A 19,299-nucleotide genomic window follows, 5' to 3' on the forward strand; every position below is an offset into this window, starting at 1 on the left:
CTCTCATAGAGAGGTTTCCTTCTGGATAAATTCTTTTCTTTACCTTGACCATGAAGTGCCATGGGATGACCTTTTCCTATTCTGCTCTTGCTTGACATGGTAAACAGTATTGCCGAGTATTATCTCAGTTATTTAGTCAGTTTCATGGCCCTTCTTTTAGGGTAATTACTTTATTGTGCTTCCATTCAAAAATTATATTAAATTAAAAAGGTTTCTTGTCGATCTTTGATAGATTCATGTATTTTTGTTGAAATAGTATACTTAATAGCTATCTATTTTCATATTATTCTTTTAAGTATTTTATATTTATTAAAAAAATTTATTATCAAAAAAAAAGAGGCCTTGTTCATTAGATTCACCTTAGGCCCCGAAATGTATTGGGCAGCCCCTGTTGCTATGTTCTCCAACTTGTAAGCGCACCAAATCCTGCTTTACCTGTTCAATGTATTTCCCATGGCTACAGTTATGATACAAAGGATATCATTAATATGATCCTGTTAACCCATGCATGTGAATTTCTCCGGATGTCACTTTGGACGAGCATCTTCTCCTTTAAGCTTCTTCCTCTAGCCCACTTGATCTTCCTTTTACTCGTCATCTTATCCATCTTGGTCTACATTCCATGCAATCATCTACAGTTAACCCAATCGCCTTCCCCATTACTTCTTTCCCCAGCACCTCCTAAATCATCTCCGATGAATACAACTCCGCAAAATGGCACCTCGAATCAATTGGCTGTCTGATATTTTATTAGATTATTAAAATCAGAAATTATAATACTTGATTAACTCAAACCCTCTAAAGCACCAATTTTTGTCATGCATGAGAATCATCAAGACTTCTAATATCATAGATTATGATGCAGATATATTTTGCCCCATGCAAAACTAAATCTAGCAAATGTCACCCATTCATATTAACTTCTACAATTCCCAAACCAGTAGGAAAAGGGCAACAAACAAAAATTGATAGAAAGTCCGAGCAAACACCTTGATGCTATTATTTTATTGTTTTTTAAAAATATAATTGATTAAAAGGACACAAGTCCAGTTACAGACCTGCTAAAGACGTTCAGCATTAGAAATCAAGATGTCAAAACCTAGAATGCTCGTGCAACCTGCCAACTTATAAACTAATCAAATTTAGAAAGCGGTCATATGCATGAATACTGAAATGTAATTTTAAAACATATGGATACAAGTAATCTTTTAATTGAAAGCATACAGCAAGAACTTGAACAATATGTTTTTTTTTAATTTAAAGCAACAGGTAAACATTTGTATGGTAACAACGATGCTCAAAATAGAACTCACTTAAAGGCCTAAGAAGAAAGGCCTAACAACGATGCACAGAAAATGTATGATTTGTCAGAGTAACTTTCATCAGGCATCTTTAAAATGGAAATAAGTAGGCGCATTAAACAGTACCACCAAATGAAGATTTTCAACTCCCTCGTTCATAAAGAGCCACAAACAAATGAAAGACAGTTCAGAAACAAAGCACTTAAAAGACAATTACTCTTCTGCTCGTGGAAAGCTGGAGAACTAGAAGCTCTTGTCCAAGCTTGGAGACCTCACTTCATTGTTTACAAAGTTCAAACGGTCAGTCATGGTCTTCATTAAAATCTTCCCCATTTCACTCCATAACATTATTACCCTTGCCCCTTTTAGCCTTCTTACCAGCTCTTTTCTGAGCGACAGCTTTCCTCCGCTTCCGGGAGCCCTGGTTGACAGTTCTGTGCATGTGGCTTGAGTAGTCCTCTCCTACTTCCTCAGCATTAACCTCAGAGTCTCCACCTACCGACTCAAGCTGCTTCTCCCCTAGTGCAATAGATTCCTCAGTAGGTCTCTTTCCCTCTAAACCATTAATTTGTTCATCACTCTCCTTGTCATCCATGGAGTCACTTCCATAATTATTCAGCTTCTCATTCCCAGAATTACTTTCTTCTTCAGACTTGTCTACAACAGCACTTCCTTCCTCACTAAACTCAACATTCTCATCTGCTGTTTTCTGTTGGAGTGATTCTATCAGATCCATAAGCTCTCTATTAACCTGGAACGAGCAGAAAATAAGTTGTTGCTTAGCAGAAGAACAAAGGTTTTTTACTCTTCTCAATTTTCCTTTGGTTCTGGTTTTCTATATGGTTTCCCATTTAAAACTTCATTTGAGTTGTATTTTACAAGAATCCATTACCTGTGGATTCTGTAAAAAATCAGAGATGTCATTTGGACAAGAAGGGCACTTCTTAACAATTTTCTGTGCACGAAGGGTTCGACCTCCTTCACGCGTTCTCTCCCGCACAAATGACTGATCAGGATATGATCCTAACAAACACTGCTTGCAAAAGTTATGAGCACATGGTGTTGTGAGTGGAAGACTCATCACTTTCCCACAAATTAGGCAGCTGAATTCTGCAAAATCGATGAGCAATGTTTGAGAAGAATTACTAAATAAAAGAAATCAAGCATCCATGGTGATTTGAATGACGGGGAAGCACTGAAATGTTGAACCAATATACAAGTAAGGTTCACAGAAGACGGACCTTTCAACAGTCTCTCCCTCACAGACGTGCTCTGGCTGTGCTTGTTTGCTTTCCTTCCTCTCTTCTTTTCTGATTTTCCAGAAGATGCACACCTTTTGCTCTGCGGTGGAGGCCTAGTCCATCTCCAACCATGTTCTTCCTGCATAAAGAAAGCACAAAAGTGCAGAATGGAATCTCTAGAAGGCTATTCTAATATTAATATCAATGAAAACCTCATCTGTAGAGATATGAATCATTATATAAAACATGAGTGCAAGATGTTGTAGAGCAACAGATAACATTCTTTTGAGCTGTCAGAGATACAAATGCTCAACAGATATATTGATAATAAAAATTGTTAAAGCAGTCATACTGATGCAGCTGAGCCACTAATGAAAATTACAGGTAGAAACTCAACTTTGCTAATGGTCAGTATCATTTAAGAAAAGTTGATACGAGAAAGGTCTTGCTATGGATACTTGATCTAGGATAATACATACATACGTACATACATATATAGCTGTAGTTTTCTTTATTAATTGCTGAATTAGCTCATCAATTAAAAACTAGTAACTAATTTTGACAGTTTTTTGCTTCATCAATTAAAAAAAGAAAACTGTAGCTATATATATAGCTGTATTTTTCTTTTTTTAACTCATGAATTAAAAAACTGTCAAATGTAAGTTAATAATTTTTTGCAGAATTGGTGGAAATTTCTCGCATTTGCTCAACAAATACCATGCAATTTAAAAATAGAAGGAGGAAGGGGGGAGCATGTCCATACATCATAATCCCATGCTGGGCTTTGCTTCCTTACTGTAGTATCAGTGGCATGCTTCAATTCTTGAATTACAGGCAAAGGTCTAGGGCGATCACCATGTTCATCACTGCATCCAATGCCATAAGGAAAAATGGGGTTACAAACTAGCTCCAGGTAGTCCATAAACATAACAAAAGACAATAAAATTCGTACCATAAACATCGCTTCATATAACTTCTATTACTTTCTCCATCCAATTTTTATTGGAATCTCCCTTCTCTCAACCAGCCCTTCATTCACTTGTACTCAAGGCATTCTAATAAACAGAGCAATCTCTAACAAAGATTTTTACTGCCTAAAAAGGATTTTCCTCACTCTCTATCATCTATTAGCTCCTCCTAGGGCTGGAAGTGGGCCAAGCCGGGCCGGCCATGCCCCTACCCGAACGCCAAATTTTTTTTGGGCTTCGGAACAAGATTAGTCCCAAAAAAAATTTGAATAATCCAACCCAAATCCGATTGCGTCAGTCCGAATTACACATTTGGGCCACAAAGAGGTCCAGCCCGAACTCGATTGAAGTTTAATATTTCAGAATATTACTTCAAAAAAATAAGCTAGTTAAAAATTAGGCTCTCTCCTGTAATACAAGTAAATTATATATAATACATTATTCTTAGCTAAATCCATTTTAATTTGTTCTTTACTTCCTTATTATTCTCTCTAAATAACAACATACAAAAACAAATTGATTCGGGCCTACATTCGGGGCTTATTCGGGCTATGGTTTGGGTCGTGCCAGTAACATACCCAAGCCCGGCCCAAATAATAAATGGGTTCTATATTCAAGCCCAAACCTGATTTGAACTCTTTCGGGCCTAGCCCAAAATCCGACCCGAGCCCATTTCCAGCCCTAGCTCTCCAAAACTTTCTTAAGGTTCGATTCAAACCTCCTAGTTACCGGCTCCTTGTGTCAATGGCTCCTTGTTACTGTTTAGTACTCTAATTTAAAGAACTAATGAGTTAAAGTATCCCCAAATTTTTAGCAGTATGTTGTAATTCAATCACGATCTATGCCTAGAGAGGGAATAAAGCTAGAATGCTTTTGAGAGCATTTGTCCTCAAATCTCACAGACATGTACAAATGCACATCTCATATAAATTTGTGTATGTATTTATATATATGTATGCTTTTGTGTCTAGGGAGTAAGCTAAGCTAAAACGCTTTCAAGAGCATTTTTCCTTAAATGCTCACACACATACATTACACATAAATTTGTGTATATTTGTGTGTGCGTGTGTGTGTGTTTCTGTGTTCAGAGAGGAAGTAAAACTATATTGCTTTTGAGCATTTGACCCCAAATGCTCCATATACATGCGCACACATGCACATACGTAGAAGCACATGCACACCCACAGCCGCACATATATATACACACGCCCGCGCCCAACTATACATTACATATAAAGCTAGAATGCTTTATGTTTATGTATGTTTTTGTGTCTAAAGAAGGAGTAAAGCTAGATTGCTTCTGAGAGTGCTTGGCCTCAATGATTTCCAATGAAAATTAATGATAAACCTCTAAAATAGAAATGCATGCCATTGATCATAGTCTGCAACATCTAAAATGCCTAGAAGACACAAAATATAAAATAGCAATATAAATAGTGAGCAAAAGTATATAGTGGATTACATGATTCAAAAATCCAAATCACTGATCTTGACTAAAACACATACTGAACAAAATACAGATGATTTGGATGCTTCTATATGATAAATAAAACCAAAATATGGTATCACACCATTAAAATTGTCCATTACCTAAAAATACATGATTTTTTGTTTCTAGGCAACTTAGATATTGCAAATCATGATCAACAATGTGGATTTTCATTTTCGGATAGAATTATCAATAATTATCATAAGGACGCATTTGGGCCAAATGCTCTCCCAAGCATTCTAGCTTTTCCATCTCTATCTCTAAACATTCTAATAATCATAGCCATCAAGCCTGATCCCAGATATTCGGAGAAAGTTGCAATCCATGTACTCTTAAAAAAAAGTCATGTGCATTCGGACAAGCAGTAACCATATAAATCATGTACATATAGACTTCAGATATTTATAAGGAGAATAGTTTGACGATAATGTACTCAACATTTGGACCAGAAACTTTAAACTAGTACTCAACAATCATATCCTTGATACTTGTGACAAATATGCATGTTGATCTTTGTTTGCTACAGCAGTAAGTGCCTCCAAAAAAGAAGTGTAAAAAGGGAAATGCACAAAATTGATCAATAGATAAGAAAAAGGAGTTGAAGAGGTAAACCTTGTCCATGGTGCTGGTCCGTTATCGCATCGCACAAAAAGATATCTGCAAACCTTAAAACCCTGAACAGGTTCCAAACCATTATCAATAACTACATTTATTTCAAAGCAGTTGCAAACAAGCAAAAAAGGAGGAAATAAACAGAACACCTGAACACCAACTTTACGCCAGCATTTCTCGATCCTGTATATTCCATCATATCTCACACCCTTTTCAGGTGCATATGAAGAACGCTTCTCCTTATGGGATCTGCTCATAATATAAAAAATGGCATTCTAATAAGAGATGTTTGGTAAAGCGGGGATGTTGAAAACTTATTTAGTCAATGACTTCATGCTCCAAAATTAAATTGCAAGAACAGTAAAGCTTCTTAATGAAGTCACGAGCTGATGGCACATCATAAATGCTCATCCTTACTGGTATCAAGAACACCTTTTCAAAGCATGAAAACGTTAATGCTCAACTAACTGGATATTATATAATATATTGTATGAAAGAAATATCATAACCATAACCAACAAGCTTTGTCATAACCATAAAAGAACATATCGTGAATCTAAAAAAGAGAAAGAATGATGTTTACAGATGTCGACATTAATTTTGCTGCATCTATTGCCATTTGAGGAAGAAAAATAATCTGTAACTATAGTAACATGATTTTGCTCTCCAAAAGAGTCAAGCTACCTACCTCACCACTCGAACAGGATAACCCTTTAGGCAACTAACTCGTAATGCTTTGTTCAGCTTCTCGAATTTCTGGTCAAAAGACTGGTTCTTATTTGTTCGCTTGTTTCCACTCAAGTCCCTCCCTCCACTGTCACAATAAAATCAACCACATTCATATTTGTTCATGGAGAATCAAAAAACACTAAAGATTGGAATAAAATAGGTCATATAAAAAAAGAAGTCAATGCCCAATGAACAAAAAAAGGTGGATCTTCTCAATTTTGTTTTATGAAGAAAAACTTGAAAAATGCAGCTCACAACAGATCTCCTAAAAGAGTCTTTATATTATTAGCCAATAAACCAATTAATTTCAATAATATAGTTAAGCTAGCAGCTAGCTCAAACTACAGTACCTCCCAGTGTAGAGGAACCAATCTCCATGATCTTCATCATCTTCATACCCTCCTGACAGTGCAACTGATTGAGCGCCTTGTTCAGACTGCCCTGCAATTCCTGCAACATGAGGCAAGTGGGCACCCCATTGTCTGCATTCCATACGGTCCTCCCATAACTCCCCTACCAACACACCCTTGCTCCTTTTGGGGTCATGCTCAGCAAGGATTGGACCAAAATGATCAGGAGGGACTGTAACAAAGATTTGACCACTGCAAGCATTCGACTTCCCAGCCTTTTTGGCCCGCTCGGTAGTGAATGCTTTCTCAGGTCTGCTCTCATTGCGCACAAAATGATATACACGTATTGAATTACCCGTTGATGCTAATTTTGTGGTCTTTGCCATGCGAATAGCAACAACAAGTGCTGAATTAATTCTTGGCTGGGATGCCATACTGGCTGGGATATGATCCCGACACTTTGCACATTTACGTTTACCTTGCCCGACCCATTTCTGGAAACATTTTAGGCAGAAGTTGTGACCACAGGGCGTCTGCAGGAGCAAGAAAAGGAAATCAACAGGGGATCAAAATTCAAATATAAAACAATTATAAGAAAAAATTCAAAAATTCAGAGATCAATATCTAAAATTGAACAGAAAGAAAATGGAGAGATCTAGAACTGTAAAATTGTTTGCAAACTAAACTACCATCAATATCTACAAAATATAATATGGTTACAAATGTAAACAAGTGATACTTATTTATCGTCATATTCATCGGATCTATATCCTACCTTTTAGTATCTCATATCCACGTCCTTGTTTCGTAGCTAGCCAACTAACACTGATTTTTATACAGGTCCCACTCTTGCTCAGAGTTAACTTAACCAGGAATTCAACACAGTTCTTATATGATTTACAACAAATTAGCAGCCTACCATAATATCTACTAAAATGATCCATGCCTTAACAGGAAAATGTAGGCTTTGGAAATGAACCAACTTGTTCAAAAAAAGCTCGGTCATTTTCAGTTAAATAACAGATAAAGCTTGAATGTGTATGATTTAGCATCGCTCAGACATAGTTCAAGTGTGAATACTTCCTTAATATAGCAACCAAATCCCAAGCAATGAAAAGCTCCATATAGGAAAAACATTTGGAAATAACGGCAATGATGTGATTCTCAAATTAGTTTCAAGTTATTTTCAGAAAATCCTGATAGTGTTCAAGAATGTCTGTTTTAAGCTGTAGCTCATGCCGCTCATCCAATCATGTCTTCAGTGATTTCGTAACTATTTCTTAATACGGTAAATTTTTAAGTTGGTTCCATTTTAATGGTTGTTTGTGCAATACCCCATACAATATACAATTATAAGGTTGTTTCTGAAGGAACTTCATTATTAGGTATATATATGACTTCGCTACGACAGATTTATGTTAACCTAAAGCAGAAACATCAAAAGTCATTGAAAACTCTAGTTCAATCTACACCAGAAATGATGGTTTTACCCACATCAAAACCCATTCACAAATCTAATTCTCTCCAAGCCAACCTCTGACAAAAACAAAAAGTTTCTCAACTCCTGGTCCCATGACAAATGAAAACATGATACCCCAAACATTAATGAGAAGTGGGCTTTCTTTGACTGAGCACTCTTAAATAGATTGCTAATGCACAGCCACCAATCTTTCATATCTTTTCACAATCTGAAACCCCAAATTCTTGATTCCTCATCAGAGATGGATATCTTTTTTTTACTTCAAAGAGGATTATATTGAAGCTTTAAGATACTTCTAAGTTCCAATATCCACTACTTCAATAAACCTATTTGAGCTTCAAATTTGGAGCAATACACAGGCTTTGGACATGATAGTGGTTGGTGAAGTTATTCCTCGATACGCATTGGAAAGGAGTAACAAAATTTTCATGCATTAGAGAGCACAATTTTTGCCTGACAAAGAATAAGAAGAAAAGCTCTCCCTGGACTCTATGACATCTTCTAAGTCTCACATAATTTGAATTTCTCTAGCATTCCACATTTCCAAAAAGATCCTATATTCAATAAAAGGGAAAAATGGAAATATCACTAAAAGGAAGGGCACACACATAAATTAGGGTAAAATATAACAAGTTCTGGATTAAATCCGATGGACGCACACAGAAATTAGGTATAACATCTAAAACATTTCAAGTTCCTTCCATTGGCATGATCTGTTGTAAATATGCATTTTAAAAAATTACGGATTGATCAATAATGCTGACATTTTTCTAGGGCATTATAAGCGAAAAACTTTTTTCTTTACAGAAGGGTTTAGAGAACGTCATAGACTTTTAAAGGACCCAATTAGTGACCAGTACATAGTTTTGAGCTTGCCATAACCTGTTTTGTATAGATTGTATAAGCTGATGAATTTACAGTGAGTCACAAGTGAACTATTATAATCATGTATACCAATGGTGGGCTAACAATAAAATTATCATCTCTTTTTCTCTGTTACCGCTTGTCATTTCTCTCCATTTGAAAAACTCTTATTAAGACACACAACCTCTTGCAAACCTCCATTGTCTTTTTTTCACCTTCTTTTCATGCCAACTAATCAGAAAAGTAGTGATGTTACAACAAGAGAAATATGTCAAAAATCGAGGTGATAAGCTGAAAAACCGATAACAGAAGCAAAAATATGGTGACCACACAAAAACAAGGAGTTAGATAAGATATTTAAGAGGATGTTCAAGATGATGAAGAGCATAAAGCAAAGCCTTCGACTAGAAGTTTCCATCTTCTTCATAATTCTCTTACCGAAGATCGAAGGGGGAAGCATGGGAATGGCTTACAACTCAAAATCAAATATTATACTCAGTATATTGCCACTTACAACCCAAAATCTAAAATTATACTCTGTATAATGCTGTTCTTGCAAGAAATATTGGTTTATTTATGCAAAAATCTCCTTGACAACATCATGATATCCTTCCACAAGTGCAAGTCAGGAGAAGATATTGTGTCAATCCATCTCCAAAAGCATTATCTTCTTTTAGGCTTCATTACCCAAATGAGGATAAGGTGTCAAGGTATATTCAGATGCTGGAGCAGGAAACCAATAATCTCAAATATTTAGAGTAACAAGGAGTAAGTGCAGCAGTGAGATGCAAATAAGGCTCTGAAGTGCACAGAGAACACTAGGTAGAAGTTTCTAGTTACTATGCTTCGACAATAAAAGACTGGCTTGGCTTTTCTCTCAAATCATGACAACTAAGAAGGTTGTTGAATAATATGGTGTAATCAACAAGTTGTGGACATTTGTTAAGCAATAGGGATGAAAAAATAATTTGAGCTTGACTGAGAAAGTTAGGAGAGAAGGCAATCCTATATCGAGTTACAAAATTTGAATAGCCTGGTTGTTTAGTATCAACCAGTCGGTCAAATCTAGTTTACTATGCACCAAGTAAGCTAAGAGGTCTTGGAAAAATTTCTGGAAACAAAAGAAAGACAAGACCATGTAGGTGTGCATAAATGTCATTCTTAACTATACTAATTACTGGCTCCTAACGCTAACCAATTTTCAATAAAATATTCAATGAAATGCATCTGTTAAAATTAGGAAGTTTAATAAATAAACACCAAAAAAGGAATATGAAATTAAAGTTCTTCTTCCTAAATGCAAGTCCAGGCAAAATTATTTGTTCTCGTGCAATTGAATGCCAATTATGGATAATGCAAGTAATTGCTACATTGACATGGAGAATCATGCAAAGCATGTCCCTGCAATTAAAGTTGGATGTAAAAGGATCAACTCACAATTATATAACATATACAACTTTAGCCACAACTAGACCAAATATAGTTCAATTCTCTTTGGATGCTCCAGTTTAAATTAGCTATATGTATATAGATAGAGAGAGAGAGAGATGGACTTGGCTACATACTAATGGATCTCCAATCAAATCTAGCTAGGTCTGGATGAGATGATAGGCCCACATCAATGATTTGAGCCATTAGATGCGATCTATTATCTCGAAACTGCATACATACCAAAAGTCATGTGATTTGGAGATCCCTAGCTTATGCATCAAGGGGTCAAAATATTGGATAGCTTAAAGAACATGAAACAATACATGTTTTCTTAACCACATGATGCATAGGCTAGAAGCCTCAAAATCGCATGAATTTTTTTGTAAGCAATTTACAAGTAGTAGATCACAAGAATAGCTCAAATCATCGATGTAGGACCTCCATCATCTAATCTAGACCTGACCTCATCTAAGTGAGAATCCATTTGAGTGCAGCCAAGCATACCCTCCCTCTCTCTCTCTCTCTCTCTCTCTCTCTCTCTCTCTCTCTCTCTCTCTCTCTCTCTCTCTCTATATATATATATATATATATATATATAACAATTTCATCCAAGGTTGTAATTAGGAAATAGTCGTTAATCACTCAAAGTTTGAGATGGCGAGTAATATATGACCCATCCAAACCGAGGATTAAAGCAAAGGCAATGTCAGTCTATTCAGATAAAACATATCAAGCTAGTCCTATATCAGCATGTGGCACAACTATGTGCCACTAGCACATACTACTATACCCATTATATGCTGGCACAGGACATCATATAGTACTTACAACCTTGATCCATACTCATATATATTATTATAAGTTTACTTAATTAACTATGAAGGCTTGCCATTTAGCTATATAGAGAATCAGAATTTAAGACAAACTGTGAAAAACCTTCTTGGCATTTTCTAAGTCCTTTTGGATTGATTATATAGTTTCCCAAAGTTACTAGCTTACTGCAATATGAAGCAAATTTAGAAAGATCAAACCAAGGTTTTCACCACCTATTAGCATCTCCACCATCCCATTCTAAAGAATATTTGTAGTACACAAAGCAGGTTAATGCTTTCAAGCCTTCCCACATTATTAAGAGAACCTATCAATTGGCAAGCCTGGCAGACAAGTGATTGAGATAAGATCAAGTAGAATTGGAATTGATAATGTCTAAACCTCTGTCAAACCGCACTTAAATTAATAGATCAGGATCTATTTGCTTATTTAATGCTCCATGGGGCTATGCCCTCTATTTGGATAAATAAATAAATATCTATGTGTGTTTTAGGGGAGGGAGTTGTTGATCTCAACCAAGATACCGATTTGCATTGCTACAAGGCACACCAATATGATATATTCAAAATCCTAGCCCATATTATCTCAGCCAACAAAACTAATGTATGCCGAGATATCAAGTAACACAATAACAATATCAACCAAGATTTTTCCTTCCTTTTATATAACCTTAATATATTTTTATAGTATCAAAATAAATGCCTTAAAATAGTATTAGATCTAAATTTTACTATATTTGCCGAGATAACAATATCTTGGCTTTTATATATTAATCTAGCTATTGGATTGCAATATCTCAGTTCTCTTACCACACCTTCCATTTTACCAGAGATAAACTGCGACCTCAATTCATCCAAATAAGAATGTCCCATCAACATGATTTATATCTCAACATTCAAAAACATTGGATTAAACACCTACCTATCTATAGTAAAAATGAAAGTAGGCATGAAATGACTAATGATAGTCATACATGCTTTGAAAAATATGCAACAAGCTAAAATATCAAATCTAGCCTTATTAAATCTAGAATAAATTTCACAGACCCTATCAACCAACTATTTCCTAGAATAAATTTCGCAAACCCTATCAACAAACTATTTGTTAATAGCTTGGACACAAGAGCCTTAAGAAATATTCTAATCTGAAACAACCTATTTGCAGCCATTAACATAGCACAAGTGCCCAATTCTCCACTGCATTAAATTGTTATATGCACAGGTTTCCACTAAAACCAACTGGTAGAATGTAGGAGTTCTAAAAGTACACCAATCTCAAGCAATATCAAGACAACCAAAAAAAGGGAATATATATACCCTTTACATAAATTTGAAAAATAGACTAAATACAAAGATGCCTCCAATGATGAAGAAAAATAACTTTCATGAGCCAAAAATAGGCGAGGCTTCCTTCCCAAAGCCATCCATTTAAAGAAGAGACCAAAAAGGGCTTAACATATTCAAGGCAAAAAAAAACTTGTACAAAAGAGGGTCATAGGCCTTAAAATGTCAAGTAAAGGCACTAAAGACCATGCTCTAAAAGGATTTGATAAAATTGCTCAGAGTATAAAAAATATTATTAGTATAACTGATCGCAAGAAAGTAATAGAAGAAAGGTGGTGCCTTATTTCTATATAAGCATTCAACCATATAAGCCCATATATCAGCTGAATTTGTCCATTAGGGATTGTAGTAGCATATAATGGCAGTTCACATGATGTTGTGTTTGAGACAATTACAGAAAGGGAGCTCCCACACAACTCCCAACTCTCTGACTCCATCATGCAGCCTTTCTTACTCAAATCTTTCCCTGGGCCCTCTATGGGTCCTCTCCAATGCCACAAGTAGTTGAAAGAAGAAACTGTCTCTCAATAAGACCAAAATGCAAAACTACAAACAGCTAGTGGGAACCCATCAAAGTGAGAGTTGATTATGAATTGCACCATTTATCCCCACAAAATTTACGATAAGATCAATTCTTAGTCTCTAAAGAATTAATAGTCTAAATGGATTGCTTATAAGCCTAATATCATGCCTTCTTAAGTCTTCATTTAATGTTCCACTGTAATTTCTTGTTGACAAGTAATCTTTTTTTTGGAACAAGTCCCATGATTATATCTTAAACTTGTCTTAAATGAAGTGAAAGCCCATTTAATATTAGAAATCGCTATGCTAGGCTTATCATGACATATTTTAAATGGGTTCATTTGAAAAGATTTTAGAATAAATCTTAACCAATACCAAGCTCAAACCAAAATGGAAAAAATAAATTGTTTGAACATTTTTCATAAATTTAAATTATCAAGATTCCAAAAATTTCAACCAATATCACAGTTGGATATTAAAATTTGGCGAACATAGCTGAAAATTAAAAAATATTAATATCTCTTCATGAATTAACAAGAAAGAAGCTCAAAACTCAGACATAGTTCAAGAAAAGCAAAAATACAAAAAAGAAAATAGAGACAGTTTTACATTGTTTACATTCAAACACATGTACTTATACTTAAGAAAAGATATAGCATTGTTTATGTAGTAGTGATGTGGTAGTGGCACCACTACATAAACATAGGGATTAATATTAACATTAAATTAAATATAATTTGTACAACATTGTAAACATAACACCACTTACGGCAAATTTAATCATCAAACTTATTATGCAATGTAGTTAAGAAAGTAGCATTAACAAGAATGTTATATAAAATCAATATATTCTATGATCTAGATAAGGTATATGAACTATCATTTTTTGCTTATTCAGCATAAACGAATCTTAATATGATATTAGACCATAACCATACACATTAAATTTGGCAGCTCATGGATTAGCACAAAAAAAGAATTAACATATATTTTCAAACACAGCAGCTTTTTTAACTACTTCTATGACTCTGTTTTTTCTTTTTTGTTTATTTTTGCAGTTAACAGCATAACCTTTTCAAATGCACATATGAAAAAAGATAATTAATTATATGACAAGTGCCTAATAATACCTATAAAAATGTAAGGAATAACAAATGAATACTCACATCAATAAAGAACCAAAACTATGGACATCTCAACTATGTCTTCTAAGATACTAGGGACATATTTTAGCTTGAATTAGAAAAATTTAAAGGACATCTTCATCTCAATCATGATTATCAAGGACATGATTATATCAGGATATATTTTTGCATATATGTTGAAAAATATCAACCAAGACAACAAGTATATCAATCAAACTTTTCAATGTATACTAGCTTATATCAACAAAGAAAAATGGCCAACATATCCATATAAAGCATCTCAACATCTGGCCAATATTGATAAATATTGGCATTTAGGTCAAGAATACTACCATAATATGTGGCAACTAAATTTTCAATTTTGAGTGACTTTGATCATGTTTTTGATAATGAATTTCAAAATGTCGATTCTTCCACTTCTCTGACTTCTACTTTTATCAACTTCGGAGCTCCAACTATTAAATCTAACCACTTCTACCGCTAAAAGGCTATGTCCTTCAAGCAACCACATGAAACATTTTGCATTACATAAATCAGTAGCAGAATAACCATTTATCTAAGCAGTGAGATGCTTTGATGCTAACTAGATTATAGTATCTACACTCGCTGATTTAAGTCCAACCAAAGCAAAATGCAAGACAGAGAACTAAAAGGAAAAGAATTTTATAATAAGCTTGAAGGACAGCTAATTGCAGCAGGTGAGCAGAATTGAAAAACAATAAGGTTCATACTTTCAGCTCATTAATACAGATATAACACAAGCAAAATTTGTATTTAAAAAAGGAATGAGAAAAAAGGACAAATATAGGGAAGAAAACAAGGAGCAAGGTTTTTTTAATGGCTATACAAGAAGAATGAAGGATCACTGACCATTGTTGGGCAAAGGCATGCTGCTTCTCTCTATATATCACTAAGAGCAATTGCAGGTTCAAACAATACTTTATCATTTGTCAAATATGCAGGCCCTCAGCAAGAAACATGAAGAGAAAGAGATAGATGAATGCAATTTAGAACACATGAACCATAGAGTAAATAAAAAAAGAGCATCCCTATGCATGAGGCTCCTGCTTTGCAAGGTCTGGGGAAGGTCAAATTATATAGCCAAGTCACAATAGAGCAACCATACCATTGCACCAAAGCCCACCCCCATGAGCCACAAAACAAATTAATTCATAAAAAAAGGCGTGAAAATAAAAACGTGTAAAACATTTTAACAAGTTCCCGACAATGTAAAATATTAAAAAGGAGAGGGAAAAAAATCATTTCATCGTGAAAGGGAAGGATAAGCATATAATGCAAGATGTATGGTCAGAATTACAAGATAACCAAAATACTCGGGAGAAAGCTGGTTATTTAGAATATAATGCAACTATCCCAAAAAAAATGATTTTTTTTAAAAAAAAAAAACTCTGATGCTCATTTATTAATAAACAGAGATTACAGAAAAAAGGCTGATAAATAAATAAAGAAAACTTTGTTAATATCAACTTTAAGCTACAAGAACCCTGAAAATTAGACATGAACACAAACAACTAATGATCACCTTTTTTGCCTCCTCAATTTTGCTCAGCTTCTCCCACAATCCAACTCTCCTTGGTAAGAGTTCGATCTTTCCTAATGACAAAAAAAAAAAAAAAATCGTATGCATCTCCTTGAAACTTCTCCTATGAAATGAATAGTAAAAACCCTAGCAGATATCAAACAAGGGGTTTGACTTAACTATTTTGTTGGAGTTTGTTGTATTAGAAAAAATCGAACGGATCAGACCACAGAAATTCATTATAGACTCGATTTTAGGCTCTATAATCATACTTATCTGCATGTTCTCTAATTCATGATAAAAAACATACAAGAAAGACAGATATACGGACGGAACGATGCTAACATAAACACTCAAAGATCATATGAATCGAGAGACATCACAGATTAGATACTAAAGATTTGAGTAAAGCTATTATTTTGTCCGGTGAGCAGCCCAAGGAGCAAGATAGCAAATGTTACGTCGAGAAAAAATAAATTGAACAGATATCTTTGACTTTCAAATTATATCTAAAAATCTCTGCAGATCGAGACAAGGGCATCCATCAGTCTCCGATCACAGCTTTTTTGAACAATATTAGTCATCAGATTTTAGTAACAAAAGAGTGGGGAAATGGAGAAAAGGGGGAAATCAGTACTAACGGTGACCGGTCGCTCCGGCAACTGCATGCAGAAGGCACATTTGAACTTCTCGTCGAAGAGATCGAGAACGTCGTCGTCCTCCCCTTCGCCTTTATTCTTCTTTCCCTTCTCCTCATCGACGGTCTGCGCCGCGCCTCCGCTCACCAGCGCCTGCCGCCGCCTCGCCTTCTCCTCCTCGGTCAGCGATGTATCGGCCTCGATCGCCCGGATGGAGGCGATCAGGTCGCCGGAGGCGCCGGACAGGGCGGGGGCGGGGGCGGGGGCGGGGATCGACGTAGCGGCCGACGGGGAGCAGTCGGGGCACTCCCAATCGGCGACGGAGGCGAGGGTCTCCGGCGGGCGGGCGAGACACGGGGCGTGCCACGGTGTGGCGCAGGTCCGACAGAGCACCACCTCCGCCTCCGGCGGTGCCACCTTGCAGACCATGCAGACGCCGTCGCCGTCGCAGGGGAGATCGCAGGCCGGGGCCATCGGAGAAGGCGATGGAGGGTGATCGAGCGAGCGAGGAAGACAGGGAGAGACGATGAGATCTCGGGCTTAGGATTTTGGTGGGGATATGGGGGAGGAGAGGGGCGGGTGGGGTTTTGGTAAACGGGTGGAAGAAAGTGGGCGGGGTTTCGAAAAAACAGGAGGGTGTTTTGAATTTCCCCACCTCCAAGGGGAAAGTCGAAGGTTCGCTTCGCTATATACTGATCTGGTGCTAGATTTTGGGGGCTATATGGAAAATGAGCGAATCATTTCCTAAATAACAAAGAACCTTGCTTTGTGAAATTCTTTTTTTCCTTTTTCCTGGCCATTTGAAAATCTTAGAAGGTTCTAGAGTTATGTTAGCGATTTAGGGATTAGTGTCAGTTTTCTTGTGTGTGACACAATTTAAAATTTTAACAAGGATTAGCATATGCATTAGTATTAATCATAGTGGGAGGAAGAAGAGTCAACGTGATTGTTTTATTTGTTATGATTTTTGTCTAGTGATCATAATATGAAGTTCATGTAGCAAATGTATGTTAATTTGTTATTGTGACTTAAGTTCATGTAACAAATGTATGTTAATTTGTTATTGTGACTTTCTCTGAAAGGCGATTGAGTAAGGTAGCCAAGTCTTTTTTGCAATATATTACGTTTTTGTATTATCCGGCAAATGTCTATTTCTAGTGTCAACAAGCTATGCTAGTATAGGGCTGGCATGATTGCGATATTCAAAAATATCTACCGTCTCATTTTGTTTTTTAAATATATTTGGTAAAGTTAATGTTTTAGAAAGTATAAGCATTATGATATCGGGGAGATGATGGTGATAGACGTGCGACGGTGTTGGTGGCAAGGCTAATTGTATAGGAGAGATGACAATAATAGTAGCAATGGTGTGGCAGTAGCAAATGTAGTTTTAGTAGTGGTGGTGATGACAATGCTGATATTATGGCAATGGCAGATATGGAGTAGAAGATAATGGTGGCAGTGGTGTGGTAGAGGTAACAGGCAGCAATGTTGCAGCGACGATGATGGGGGTGATGGCGACGATAACAGCGATGTGTTCATGAAGATTTGGCGGAAATAATATAGTGGCGACAGTGTGTTTGAGGCAACAATGGCAACATTGGAGGTGGGAGAGGTGACGATGGCAACAATAAAAATAATGGCGATAGTGATGGTAGAGGTAGTGATGTGGATGGTAAAAAAAATATCTATTTTTTTAAAATATTGAAAGTAAGATTTTTTTCTATTTCCTTTTGTATAAATGTAATAAAAATAATTTTAAAAAATAAAATATAAAAATAATAGTACTAAATATATTATTTTCTATTTTAAAATTAAAATTTTAAAATAAGAAATAAAAGCGAGGACAGACCAACACTAACTATGATTTTGGTTTTGATGTTTGTTTAACTTTGAAATTGATATTGCCTTCAAATTTGTGCATGAAATGATGTGAGATAAAATGTAACACTTCGACAAATATATCTGGTGCGTTGAAGAAGACATAATTCACATCATAAGGTGATTTATTTTTTTAATAGAAAAAGATGATAAGTATATCTCATGATTTTGAAAAATACTTAACTCCTATAACAATTTGGGTGACTGCTGGTTAATACAAATCTCATGAATAAATATTACACGTTCTTTTGCCATTAATCCAAAACACAGGTTCCCTACTTTAGTTAATATTCCACAATTCGAGATATACAAAGACATTGAAGCGCTTGTCACAAATTGCACTAAATTAATTTTGTCTAATTGGAAGTTTGAAAAGATTCGTAAAATGTGGATAATATTATTGCTTGAGGAGTGGACGATGCGTCTCGCAGCAATATATTGGTTGACGTAAAAAATGTAAAAAATGTTTAAATTATACAAGTTTCAATTTCTCACTTTTTTGTACAACTGCAAAGAGCACAAGGAAAAGGTGCTCGTGCTCATAAACAACAAAACTAATGTTTCAATTAAAACTATACAATGTTATGCTAATGCTGTTGCAATTTCATTAGTTCTAGTGCTTTACATGTATTTTTTTTTAACCCATGTATTAATCCCATATATCTGTAAAGAAAATTGTCAGACTTTCGATACATATTTTAGAAGAACAAAATAATATTGCCATGGACAATGGTAAAGTTATTTCGAGCCCAAAAAAAGGTCAGTCTTGTCCATATGATGGGGTTTGGAGCAACGATGTTCAATGATTCGAGCCATTAAATATAATTTACTATTTCTAATATGTTCACATCAAAAAATCATGTAACTTAGAGATCTTTGGCATATGAATCACTTATATATTTAGTGGTAAGGATGATTAGTTTAAATAACATGA

General features: G+C 35.5%; 1 protein-coding gene across 3 annotated transcripts; it reads right to left on the reverse strand.

Annotated features, from left to right (window-relative positions):
- Positions 1–1,233: 1,233 nt before the first annotated feature.
- On the reverse strand, positions 1,234–17,284 carry LOC103702448 (E3 ubiquitin-protein ligase ORTHRUS 2-like). 3 transcript variants are annotated; one of them, XM_026802736.4, is made up of 10 exons: positions 16,488–17,205; positions 15,850–15,920; positions 6,691–7,223; positions 6,300–6,425; positions 5,761–5,860; positions 5,612–5,673; positions 3,306–3,408; positions 2,543–2,681; positions 2,194–2,411; positions 1,234–2,052 (listed from the first exon to the last, which is right to left on the reverse strand). In XM_026802736.4, the coding sequence occupies exons 1-10, from the start codon at positions 16,525–16,527 to the stop codon at positions 1,636–1,638; spliced, it is 1,809 nt and encodes a 602-aa protein (XP_026658537.2). In that variant the 5' UTR covers positions 16,528–17,205; the 3' UTR covers positions 1,234–1,635. The 3 variants fall into 3 exon arrangements, with proteins under 3 accessions (XP_026658537.2, XP_088562728.2, XP_008783108.3); XM_088706602.2 differs by having other exon boundaries at positions 16,484–17,075; XM_008784886.6 differs by lacking the exon at positions 15,850–15,920 and having other exon boundaries at positions 16,488–17,284.
- Between the last annotated feature and the right edge of the window lie 2,015 nt (positions 17,285–19,299).

Source organism: Phoenix dactylifera, chromosome 11, assembly GCF_051530095.1.
Source record: "Phoenix dactylifera cultivar Ajwa chromosome 11, Ajwa_hap1_PhDact_Kaust_v1.1, whole genome shotgun sequence".
NCBI lineage: Eukaryota > Viridiplantae > Streptophyta > Magnoliopsida > Arecales > Arecaceae > Phoenix > Phoenix dactylifera.